Source organism: Nyctereutes procyonoides, unplaced genomic scaffold (assembly GCF_905146905.1).
Source record: "Nyctereutes procyonoides isolate TBG_1078 unplaced genomic scaffold, NYPRO_anot_genome, whole genome shotgun sequence".
Taxonomy (NCBI): domain Eukaryota; kingdom Metazoa; phylum Chordata; class Mammalia; order Carnivora; family Canidae; genus Nyctereutes; species Nyctereutes procyonoides.
The window spans coordinates 69,102,912-69,115,297 of NW_026575146.1; the positions used below are offsets into that span (position 1 = coordinate 69,102,912).

The 12,386-nt window shown below is 54.5% G+C and overlaps 1 protein-coding gene across 3 annotated transcripts; it reads left to right on the forward strand.

Annotated features, from left to right (window-relative positions):
- Positions 1 to 50: 50 nt before the first annotated feature.
- TNNT1 (troponin T1, slow skeletal type) lies at positions 51 to 12,329 on the forward strand. 3 transcript variants are annotated; one of them, XM_055311331.1, is made up of 14 exons: positions 51 to 1,268; positions 2,598 to 2,639; positions 2,744 to 2,757; positions 2,935 to 2,964; positions 3,210 to 3,242; positions 3,949 to 3,970; positions 6,220 to 6,280; positions 6,570 to 6,686; positions 6,921 to 6,998; positions 8,142 to 8,255; positions 8,560 to 8,669; positions 11,191 to 11,281; positions 11,385 to 11,425; positions 12,201 to 12,329. In XM_055311331.1, exons 2-14 carry the CDS (start codon positions 2,608 to 2,610, stop codon positions 12,244 to 12,246), a joined length of 789 nt encoding a protein of 262 aa, XP_055167306.1. In that variant the 5' UTR covers positions 51 to 1,268; positions 2,598 to 2,607; the 3' UTR covers positions 12,247 to 12,329. The 3 variants fall into 3 exon arrangements, with proteins under 3 accessions (XP_055167306.1, XP_055167308.1, XP_055167307.1); XM_055311333.1 differs by lacking the exon at positions 3,210 to 3,242; XM_055311332.1 differs by lacking the exon at positions 51 to 1,268 and having other exon boundaries at positions 2,077 to 2,639.
- The last annotated feature ends 57 nt before the right edge of the window (positions 12,330 to 12,386 follow it).

Below are 12,386 nucleotides of genomic sequence, written 5' to 3' on the forward strand. Positions count from 1 at the left end.
CAGCAGGAGCAGAGCTGGGTCTGCAGTAGGGGGCGTTCCCAGCTCTTCTGCCTCACACGCAGGGTGTGCAGAGATGCCCAGACCGAGGTCCAAGGAGAGAGACATGCACACACACAGAGACAGCCAGAGACCCACAGAGAGAGAAAAGACAGAGATTCCTAGAAAGACTTGCAAAGAAAGGGGAAATGGAGAGGCCGATGTGCACAAAGCACATCAGAGACCACCAAACAAGGCAGAAATAGGGACTTAAAGAGGGACAAGGCAGAGACATAGAGGAAGACACGGAGGCAGAGCCAAAGAAAGACATAAATGAGGTCACACGCATTCATATGCCAGTAGACAGATTTACAGAAATTGACAGATTCACCCCCGGAAATGCAGAGACAAAAATGCATGGGGAGACACAGGGAGTGAAAACACAGACTCAGAGAGACCCAGAGAGACAGCCCCTGGAGAAATGCCCAGAAAAAGAAACAGAGATGATACGCAGGGAGAGACAGAGACATTGAGAGGCAGGAGGGGCGGCTGGCTCCCTTAGGGTTCAAGGTCGTGGTCGGCTGTGGGTAAGGGGAAGGGGGGCAGGAATACCCAACAGCTCAGTGTCAGATGAAGGTGGGGGAGTGTGAGGTCGCGGGCCTGACACCACACCCTCTCCCCTCCCCCGACCCACACCTGCTTCCCGGCTTTAGCGCCTGTTGTCACCAGGATGGAATCCTGGTGGCAGACAAAGTGGTGGGGGTGGGAGGGGGTTGACAGAGACAGAGACACACAGGTGGAGGGTCCCAGAGACAAAAGAGAGATGGACAGTATCAGAGATGCAGAGAGGCCCGAAGAGACACAGAAACCGGGACAAGAGCCTTATAAGAGGAAGCACCCCTTGTGCTCTTTTTGTTAGTAAGTATTCTCTGAGGACCTACTGTGTGCCAAGCCCAGGGACTTCAAAGCATCGGGTTCAGCGTGCTGTAAGGGAGGTGGGGAGTCCGGAGGTTGGAGGTCACCTGACCCAGTCTAGGTTCAAGGCCATGCTGATGGGGTGAAGGGGTCCCTAGACCCCCAGGAGGTGCCAGGATCCTGAATATGCAGCCAAAGAGGGGGCAGGGCAGCCTCTGAGCTGGACTCTGGGTCTGAGAGAGGAATTCTCAGGCCCTCCCTCTCCCCTGGGGGGCGGGGCTGAGACTCCACTATAAACCGGGGGTGCTTCCACTTGCTGGGTCAGCAACAGATCTGCCCTGCCCATTTGCTCACCGACTCTGCAGACTCAGCCTTAGGTAATGGTCTCCAGGAGCTTCGTACTGGGGGGAGATGGGGGGAGACGACAGGAGGGGTGGCTACGGAGGTGGAGGTGGTACAAACTTCAGGCTTGGGAATTCCTGGGAAGTTCAGGCTTTATGAGGCCTGAGGACAGAGGTATTAGGATTTGGGAGTTATGGAGTCTGGGGGTGCCGAGATTGGGGTGTCTCAGAATATAACACCTTCAGACCTAGGAGCTCAGAGGGAATCTCAGAAATTGGGGATATCTGGGCTTGGACATTTATGGGCTGGGTGTCAGGACTGGGAGCCTCAGACTCTGGTGATTTGAGAATTGAGGTCTCCAGGTCTGAGGCCATATGATTGGAGGTACCAAGTTTTGGGGCAACATGAATTGTACCTCTGAGCTTGGGCGTCTAGATTTTGGGGTCTCAAGACGTTGAGGCTTCAGAATGTAGGTGTCGAGACCTAGGGCGTCAAGATCTGGGGATGTCTGAGCCCAGACGCTGGAATCTCAAGAATGGGGTTCTCAGAATCTGGAGACATGAGGCCTTGCTTGTCCCCAGAAACAGGGGCATCATCAGTTGAGGGTCTCAGGATCTGTGGGTCTCAGGATTTGGGGGTGCTCTTAACCTGGATACTGTTGGTCCTGGGGGAATCCCAAAGATGATGTGGTGTCTATGTAGGAGTCAGGGTGAGATGTGTGGACTTCACTGCTCTTGATGAGTCCTGCTTCCTTCAAGGCTGTGGGGAGGAGGCCAGGAGGGGCCAGGTGGGAAGACAACCAGATAGGGGGAGGGGGAGGGGTGGAGAGGGAGCCTGTGTGACTAATTCTCCCAGGAGCCTCCCCCCTTGAATCCCTTCTTAGGAAATGTCCTCTGTTTCACCATCTACGACATCCCCCCAAAATAGCCTTTGGGGGGTGGGGCAGCTATTGTCTTCAGGCCACAGTCCCTTCCCAAATACCTTCTCCTAATCTCCACTCAGATCAGGTTCCCATGGACATGTCATAAGACAAAGGAGGACAGCTGTGGTGGTGGAGGGGCAGGAGCTGCAGCTTTGGGGCTGTGCTCCCCCCACACCTCCCAGAGCCCTTTCCCTGTCAGGGCTCCCAGCCCCTCCTTCCTGAGACTGGGGAGTCCAGGCCCCCAGCCCCTCCTCCCTCAGACCCAGGGGTCAAGGCGCCCAGGCCCTCCTCCCTCAGACCCAGGACTTCAGGCCCCCATTCCCTCCTCCCTCAGACCCAGGACTTCAGGCCCCCATTCCCTCCTCCCTCAGACCCAGGACTCTGGCCCCCAGCCCCTCCTCCATCGGGACCCCACCTGAGTCGCATGTTCTTTGGTCCTTAGGTGACACAGGATGTCGGACACCGAGGAGCAGGAGTATGAGGAGTGAGTGGCACTGGTGGGAGGGCTGGGGTATGGAGAGGTGGGACCCTCTCCCACCTCCAACACGCTAACCCTGCCTCTCTCTGTCCTTCTTCCTCTGTCCTCAGGGAGCAGCCCGAAGGTGAGTGGGGAGTGGGTGGCCCTCGGTGGCCTGGGGACAAGCGCGCGGGAGGCCCGAGGACAGGGGTCGCTCATCGCCCCCGGCCACGCGGGGCGGCCACCCTCGGAGTCGCAGCACCCTGGGCGTGCTCTCTTGTGGGGTTCTAACCCTGCCTTTTCTGCCCCCCTGCCCTTCCAGAAGAGGAGGCCGCGGAGGAGGAGGAGGAAGGTGAGGCCTGGACCCGCAGGTCTGCAGCCCAGGCAGCCCCGCGGGGCCGGAGCCGGGTGGGGAGGGGGCGCTGGGCGTGGCGGGGCCGGCGGGCACGGGGCTCCCGACCGCCCCGGCTTCAGGTCCTTTAACAGCCTCTACCCTTTCTTTCCTCCCTGCCCCCCCCCCCCCGCCCCCGCACCCCGGCGTGGCCGCTCCCCCTCGCTACCCCCTCCTCGCTTCTCCCCCTGCCTCCCCCTCCCCAGCCGCCGAGGAGCCGGAGCCCGTGGCAGAGCGAGGTAACCGCGGCTGCTTCGCTTCCCGAGACGGATTTCCTCGGGCCCCGCGCCCTGCGAGGACCCCTGCGCCCGCATAACCCGCCCAGGCCCGGTCCTTTAAGCCCCGGAGAGCTCGCGCGCCCTCTGGTGTCCACGAAGGGAAACGGCCTCGCCGAGGCTTTAACCCATTCCCTTCCTTCTTAAAGGGACCGACACCCAAGCCTTCTTCCCCAGCCTGGAGGAATTCTTGTAGAAGGGTTGGATGTTTGCGGACAGACACCCCCCCCACCCCATCTAAGTCCCCGACCCTGTCACTTTTCTCCTTCATATACATTCAAAGGTTGGGGTGTGAGTTGCAGAAAGGGCTCTCCCTGGGCAGCTGGATTCCTGTGTCCCCAGAGAGGAGGGGCTGGGGGCACCCTGAAGTGCTAGGTGTAAATGCAGAAGAGTAGGAGCTTTGGTATGTAAGAGGAAGGTCTGGGGGGGTTGGAGCCCTGGGTTCCCAGAGAAGTGGGAGGGGGACCCCACACCAGTTCTGAATGTATATCTGATGCGTGTGATCCTCCTCTTCCTGATTTCCCTTGTTCCCTCTTCTCCTCCCCTACTCATGCCTCTCCCCCAGAGCTGCTCCTAGGGTCTATGGCTTGAAGGGGAGTTCCCTCCTCTGGGTGTATCAGGCCCACCCCCATGAACTCTTGCTAATAATCTCTTTGTATCTCCCCACTAGAAGAGGAGCGCCCCAAACCAAGGTGAGATCCTAGGGGCTAAGCATCCTAATCACATCCTCCTAAATATGTCCCCCTCACCCCCAGAGACAGGGTGTAAGAAAAGCAGAAAAGGAGAGTGGGGCCCTTGAAGCAGGAAAGGGCAGGGATTTGTTCTGTCAGCCAATTGTCCAGAGAACTTCCCTTGGTGTTTGGTATATCAGAACCCATCTGCTCTGTTGGTGAAACAGACCCAGATACAGTGAGGGTAGCACACAAGAAGGCACTATGTTTGCCCTAGGCAGTCAAGGAAGGCTTCCCAGGGGAGGAGGTGATGCTAGAGTCCTGAGGGATGAAGAGTTCACTAGCTGAAGGAGGTGGGAGGGATATTGTAAAGGAGAAAGCTTCACAGGGTGCATGCATGGTGCAGTGGTTGGATTCAGGCCAGGCTTTCAGGGAACAGACAGAGACACAGGTCATTCTGATGATGAAAGTCCTAAAATAAGCAGATCTGTGGAGACCATGAGAGCTCGTGAGGGTGGAGGGTCTTGGAGGAGGTGACATTGGGGCCAAAGCTTGGAGATGCAAGGAGGCTGCGATCTGAGCACAAGAAGGAGAGTTCTGGGTTGGTGTGGGCAGTGGTGCCAATTTCATTATGGCTGGAGTGCAGAGTGCAAGAAGGCATGGGGCTGTGAAAGCCTGGCCCTGTGGAGCCATGGGGGGTTTTGAGTAGAGGAGGCATGGAAGGTTTTGAGTAGAGGGGTCAGACCTCAGTGAGACAGCAAGGGGGATCAGGGGGGCACAGGTGTGCTTTGGGATCTGGGAAGGCTTGTTGGAGAAGGGAAGGCCTCAGGGGATGCAGCAGGAAGGGGAAGGGCATTGCATGCAGAGGGAACAGCATATGCAAAGGCCCAGGGGTGCAAAGGCACATGTCATAGCCAGGGAACCATGAAATGTGTGTATCTGGGAAGGAGGAGAGAAGTTGCTGGAGGATCTGACGGGCCAGATGGAGAAGGACTTTGAATGCTGGGTTGCTTGGACTTTGTCTTAAGGATGAGCTCTGGGTGTTAGAAACACTGCTCTAAAGTCATGAAGGAAGATGAACTGAAGGTGAACAGCCAGAGGTGGCGGGGGGCCAGGAGGAGGCTGGCATGAAGGTTCACAGGAAAGGGGCTGAGGCCTGAGCTAGGGCGGGGAGCATGGGGTGGAAACTGGGGAACAGACTGGGGAGATGCCCAGGCAAAGAGGCCAGACTTGCCACTGGGGCAAGGGGAGGGAGAATGTGAGCACTGCTGCCAGGGGTCTGGGCCATATGGCCGCCACTCAGTCTGGGGGAAGTTGGTGAGCTCAGAGGCAGCATGGTTTGTGAGAAGGCAGGAAATGTCAGGAAGCACCTGTCAACCTGAGTCTGGAACCTCAAAGAGAATCTGGGCTGGAGACAGAGTTGGTGAATCCTTGGTAATTGATGATAATCAAAGTCACTCGAATGAATGACATGCCTTGTGGGAGTGTCCTGTGAACGAATAAAAGGGCAAAACTTTTTTTTTTTTAAATATTTTATTTATTCATGAGAGACAGAGAGAAAGAGACAGAGAGACAGACAGAGAGAAAGAGAGAGACAGGCAGAGGGAAAAGCAGGCTCCATGCAGGGAGCCTGACATGGGACGCCAGGATCATGCCCTGGGCCAAAGGCAGGTGCCCAGCCACTGAGCCACCCAGGGATTCCCAAGGGTGAAACTCTTTAAAGGGCTCTCTGGGGACCAGGACACCGAGGTGACAGCGAGAGGAGTAGGAAGGAAATCAGATGAAGTTTCTGTCTTAAAAAGCAGAGAAGAGAGAATTCTAATGAAGGCATGGATGGAGGGTGGACCCCCCTCAGGGCAGCACCACCCAATACGAATATAATGCAAGCCACGTATAATCTATGTATATAATTTATGTATAAAAATATATATTACAAGCAGCATTTTAAAAAGTAAAACAAAACAGATAAAATTAATCTTCATAGCATTTTTCCATTCAATCCACTATATCTGAAATTTTATCATTTCAAGATGTAATCAATTGATAAGCGGCATCATTAGTGAAATATTTTACATTTCTTTGAACCAAGTTTTCAAAATCCAGTGTGTTTCACAGATGGCACATGGAATCTCAAGTCAGACCAGCCAGCTGTCAGGTGCCCCAACCACACGTGGCTGGTGGCTGCCAGGGTAAACAGTGCAGCAGCAGCAGCTGGGGAGCTCCATCAGGGAGCTCAGGCTGCTCATTTATTCCCCTTCTCCACCCATCAGGCCTGTGGTCCCTCCACTGATCCCCCCCAAGATCCCAGAAGGGGAACGTGTGGACTTCGATGTAAGTAAGGGACATCCAGTCTCCAGGTGTCTTTGTGCAAATTAGGAAGAGGCGTCCCTGGCATCTCCCTTCTTTCGGGAATCCCCTAAAATGGACCTAGTGGGTCGCTAGTGCCACCTTCTGCAAGCATCGCGAACAGCGGCCACCAGACTCCCTAAACTGTCCCAGTCCATCGTGCCTGCCCCCCCCAAGGGCCCTGCCCTGACTTTCCTCCGAGGTGCGCACAGGTGGGTGCGGGTCCCCCACACTGCCTGGGGATGACGCTCCCCGCCCCCCCTCCGGCCTGCAGGACATCCACCGCAAGCGCATGGAGAAAGATCTGCTGGAGCTGCAGACGCTCATCGACGTGCATTTTGAACAGCGGAAGAAAGAGGAAGAGGAGCTCATTGCGTTGAAAGAGCGCATTGTGAGTGGAGGGAGGTGGGGTTCTGCTAGTTCCTCCCTCACCCTGTGAGGGGCTGGGCTGGGAATGGTTCTCAGACAGTGCAGGCCTGAGGCTGAATCTTATGGGAACTGGCAACTGGTGCAAGTCCATGGCCACACTCAAACTAGCTCATCTCTGCTCTTGACCTCCTTGGGGAGGCAGCGTCCCTGCACCCCCTCATTCTTCTCTCCCCCCAACACACCCCTCCCGCCCCAGGAGCGGCGCAGAGCTGAGAGAGCTGAGCAGCAGCGCTTCCGAACGGAGAAGGAGCGTGAGCGTCAGGCTAAGCTGGCGGTGGGTGCCTCCCCTGCCCTTCCCTGCCCTGCCCAGCCCTGCCCTGGAAGGGAGACCAAATGTTACTTCTTCAGCTGGATGCTCTGTTTCCCATTTGTCATATTTTCTGTCGTCCTGAGAAAGTCCTTGTGCTGTATCATTCAAGGATCTTTCCGTTTGGAAGGGACAGAAACCCCAACCCAAACCGGATTCAGCAGAAAGAGAATTTTATTGGCTCATATAACCAAAAGAAAAGTGGAGTGTGACTTGCTTCAGGCATGGCTGGATCAAGAAACTCAAGCTCACAAAGACTCAGCTTTTGTCTTCCTATCCCTGGGCCCATTTTTCTGTGGACCCTGGGGTGATGAGGTCATCATGGGTGTGCCTGGGACTTTCCTGGCCTGGGCCTTGAAAATCCTGTATCCCATCAGTCCCAGGAAAATCAGATGGTTGGTCACCCTACTGGACATCCCGTTCTCAGGCAGGGATGGCAAGTGACCATTAGCAACTCTGGCTATAATTTCTCTTTTATCTGTCTTCTGCTTTATTCTGGGATGAGTGCAGATTGGTCACCTGTCCAACTTGGAGCAAATTGCTAGCTAGTTGTAGGAGATTGGTTAGGATATTCCCATTGGCGTAGGCTCTGGATATGTGATCTGCCTTGACATCAAGGACTCCTGGAAGCACTTTTAAAGATTAGGAGTAGTGACATGGTAGGCAAAGTACTGGTCTCCCAAAGATGCTCACATCCTAATGCCCAGAGTCTATGAATATGATACCTTGCATGGCAAAAGGGACTTTGCAGGTGTGATTAATTTTTTAAAAAGATTTTATTTATTTATTCATGAGAGACACAGAGAGAGGCAGAGACACAGGCAGAGGGAGAAGCAGGGTCCCTGCTGGGAGTTGGATGTGGGACTCCATCCCAGGACCTCCTGTCAGGACCTGAGCCGAAGGCAGACATTTAACCAACTGCGCCCCCTAGGCACCCCCAGGATGTCTGCATTCTTGCCTGTTCTGACACTGACTTTGCCTCATGCACTGTGTCTGGTTGGTCCTGCTTCACTTACCTCACCAGTGAGATTTCCTCCCAGCTCCCCATCCCAGACCTTTTCCCTGAAGTGGGTGGGCAAGGCCTTAGGGCTAACCCCTTTCTTCCCTCAGGAGGAGAAGATGCGGAAGGAGGAGGAAGAGGCCAAGAAGCGAGCTGAGGATGACGCTAAAAAGAAGAAGGTTCTGTCCAATATGGGAGCCCATTTTGGGGGTTACCTGGTCAAGGTGAGTTCACTCCTCTGGACCTAAGGTCTATGTTTCCAGGGAAGAGGCAACAGAGGGCTTAGAGTTCTGGTTCCCCATGAAGGTGGGGGCTGGGGGCCTAGACTCCTGGGTCTGAGGGAGGAGGGGCTGGGGGCCTGGACTCCTGGATCTGAGGGAGGAGGGGCTGGGGGCCTGGACTCCTGGGCCTGAGGGAGGAGGCGCTGGGGGCCTGGACTCCTGGGTGTAGGGACAAGGTGGTGAGGAGCTCAGCTCCATGGGTTCTGATCCATCCCACATGTCAGTGTGTCTGTTTCTCTACTCTCAGGCAGAACAAAAGCGTGGTAAGCGCCAGACAGGTCGGGAGATGAAACTACGTATCCTGTCTGAGCGTAAAAAGCCTCTGAACATTGACCACATGGGAGAAGACCAGCTCCGGTATACCGGTGGGATGGGGGCTCAGGGTGGGAGGGGGCTGGCTGTAAGACGGTGACATAAGGGTATCCTTACCCAGCTCTGGGAGAGCAGAAGCCCAGGTCTGAGCCCTGGTGCTGTGTGACTTTGAGGTAGTGTGTCCCCCTCTCTGGACTCCCTTGTATTTCCAGTGAAATATGTCACTGATTCACTTTTTGTGGCTACCATGACATGTAGAGTCTGGGGGGTCATATGAGGGGAAGCCAGATAAGATGGCTCACCAAAAGTTAGGAGATTTTGTTGACTTATTGAGGTCCTGTGGAAACTCAGGAAGCCCCATCTTTTTTTTTTTTTTTGTAGATTTTATCTGTTTATTCATGAGAGAGAGAGAGAGAGAGAGAGAGAGAGAGAGAGAGAGAGAGGCAGAGACACAGGCAGAGGGAGAAGCAGGCTTCATGCAGGGAGCCTGACATGGGACTTGATCCCCAGTCTCCAGGATCACACCCTGGGCTGAAGGCGGCACTAAACTGCTGAGCCCAGGAAGCCCCATCTTTATGTGAATTAAAGCCAGACATGTCAGTGAGACCTTTCCAGCCAAGTGTCTGCCCCCTGGGACTCCCTCTGCTCCTCTACCTCCCATTCACAGGACAGCCCCCATCTTGTGATAAGCACTGGAGGGAAGACTGCAGAGTGCTTCTCCTTCTGGGGCCTCATCCATAGCCTGATGTTCTCTGACCTGGGGTATGACCCATAAAGTCAGAAACCCCCACAACCCTAGAGGCAGCACAGCAATGGGGGCTGGAGCTCAGTGGTGGCTCTACCACTTACCAGCTGTGTGATCCTAGGCATGGCAAGCAATTTCTTTGAGCCTCACTTTCCTTATTGGCAAAATAAGGCCAGGATAACAAAGTCTACTTCATACACCTGTGAAAGGTCAGTGAGGTGATGATGATGATGATGATGATGATGATGGCAGCGGCGGTGGTGGTGATGATTGTGATCGCTGCAGCAGCCATGCCCCATGGAGGGCTTACAACCCTGTGACGTAGATACTATGAGTATCCTCCTCTTAGATGAGGTTCCTGAGGCACAGAGAGGTTAAGTAACCTCTCTAGGGTTGCACAGCTTGCAAGTGTAAGTGCTAGGAATGAGCCCCAGGCCGTCTGGTGCAGCAGCCTGTACTCACTGCATTATAAAGTAGTATGATGGTAGATGTTAAACTGCCAGCTCTCCAGAAGCAAAAGGTCCCAATCGTAGCTTTTGCCGATTTCCATGATGTCCACCATGTGGATCTCAAACTACCAGTGTGAGGATACTGTGCACAAGAAAAGATGCACAGGGTCAGCTCTTGGAGGTGTTTATATGGCTCCAGCCCACTGATCACTTTGCACTCCCCCTTCTGAGCACATTTTCACAGAGCCCGTCATAAAGTAATATGTGGCTGCTCATCCCCCCACCCCCGTTTCCCCCTTTTCTTATTTCTCTGCCCTCCACCACACACTCACTTATAACTTGGGTCCACTAATATTTAGATCCAGTTACCTCAATTTTATTCATTAGATAAAGGGTCTAATATGAGGGTCTTACAACATTTTTCAAATAAAAATGTGCCCCAGAGGAGAGTGCAGTGGAAAGCTGGTAGCTAGCAAGACAAAACAAGCAATGTAAATAATAATAAAATTATAGTAACATTGACTTTATTGAGTGTTTACTACGTGTCAGGCATTACACATCCTATAACAGTTCTGTGCAATAGACTTTTTATCAGTTAAGAATAAGCTTGGCTTCTAGTAAAGTCACCTGTCCATAGCAGCCTAAAATACAGAGGCTTATTTTCTCACATGGGAGAATTCTGAGACTAGGTGGTTCACAGCTGGTATAAAACTCTAGAAAATGATTGAAGACCCAGACTCCTGTTTTTCTGCTCTACCACATTTAGCCTGATATTTCCATCCTCAAAATCACCTCATGGTCCAAAGTGGCAGCTGGGGCTCCAGCCAGCACATCCAAGCAGCAGGAAGAAGTTGCACAGAATGAATTAACCAAAGGCTTTCCTGGGAGCCCTATCCAGGGACCTGTTTTCATCCCCATTGGCCACCCCTACTTACACAGGAGATTTGGGAGAGTGGCTTTTTAACTAGGCCTATTGCAAAAGGTTGTTTCTAAGGAAGAATGGGAGAAGAGGTATAGAGGAGGTAGCCATGATTTTACAGAGAGGGAAATGGGATCCTAGGGGAGGTTACTTGGTAAAAGTCACAAACAGGAGAATGGCAAAGTTGGGACTTGAATCGGCTTCTGGACCCCAGAACCTGGGTCCTTAACCATGACATCATTCTTCCTTAGGGAAATATGGATTTTGGATGTGGAGACAGTGGGCAGACACTGGAAACCCTTTTTCTTCCATTCACTTTGAATAGTTTGGCCTCAGATATTAGCAGAATGGCAACAGTGCGGCCCAACTTAGAGTCTCGTGGGGTGGCTCTGGGCACTTCTCTGTGGGCTGGGGGTGTGGGATGGCGCCACAGCCACCCTTCTGTCCTCCCAGGGAGAAGGCCCAGGAATTGTCGGACTGGATCCACCAGCTGGAGTCTGAGAAGTTTGACCTGATGGAGAAGCTGAAGCAGCAGAAGTATGAGGTAAGGCCCGTCTCCCATGGAGGATGTCGGCGCTGTGCAGGGCAGGGGTGGGCAGACGCGTCTCCCAGGCTATCCCCGCAGCCCGTCTCTCTTTCCCACACAGATCAACGTGCTGTACAACCGCATCAGCCATGCCCAGAAGTTGTAAGTGTGTCTCGGGCGCTGAGCCCTGTGCCACCCACCCCTCGCTCTGACGCTGGGGTCTGTCCCTCCCTCTCTCTGTGAACTTTGGTCCCTTGCCCCCTCTTGGCATCTGCCCTGGGTCCCTCTTCTTTGGTCTCCATCCCTGTTTCTGTGTCCCTCAAAGTCAGGACTCTCAGGGTGGGGTGGGTGGTCTTGCCCCCCCAGGGCATTGGACAGGGGCTGGAACACAAGTGGCTGTCACAGCTGGAGGTGCTCCTAGCATCCAGGTGGGGAGACCGGGGAGGCTGCTCAGCACCCTGCAGTGTCCAGGACATCCCCCCCCACTGCCCCAACGGTCAACAGGATGAGAACCCCGCCGTGACTTCTGTGCCTTGCTCTGCCTCCCCAGCTCTCTTTCTCTTGCTCTCTGTTCATCTATCCCCATGTCCCACATTCTCTCTTTCACCCCAGCCTTGGGCCCTCTTCTTTGCCACCCGCTCTCTGTCACCCATCCCTCCCTTCCCCCAGCCCATCCCAGGAACATACTGACCTCGGCTCCTGCAAGCGGGTGGGTGGAACCCGGCCCCAGACCATCAACAATACAGCCCCAGTCAGCAAACCCTCAGACCATCAACCACACTGCCCGGTCAACGCATTTGCCTGCCCGGTCCTCTTGACAGGGACAGCGGGAATTTGGGGGGGTGGGGCTTGTGGACTCCCTGAGTTGAGGGCAGGGCCAATCTTAGAGGCTGGGGGAGCCCCTTCTTCCTGACACCCCTTCCCTCTTCTCCTACAGCCGGAAGGGGGCAGGGAAGGGCAGAGTTGGAGGTCGCTGGAAGTGAGGCCCCGGAGCCAGAGCCTGAGCCAGAGCCTCTGGGGCATGGATCCCATCTGTGGTTGAAATAAACACGCCCCCTGCAGGCCACCTGCTGAGTTCTGTGGTTGTCATTACTGCACTGCATGTGGCCAGCTTCCCTGCTTC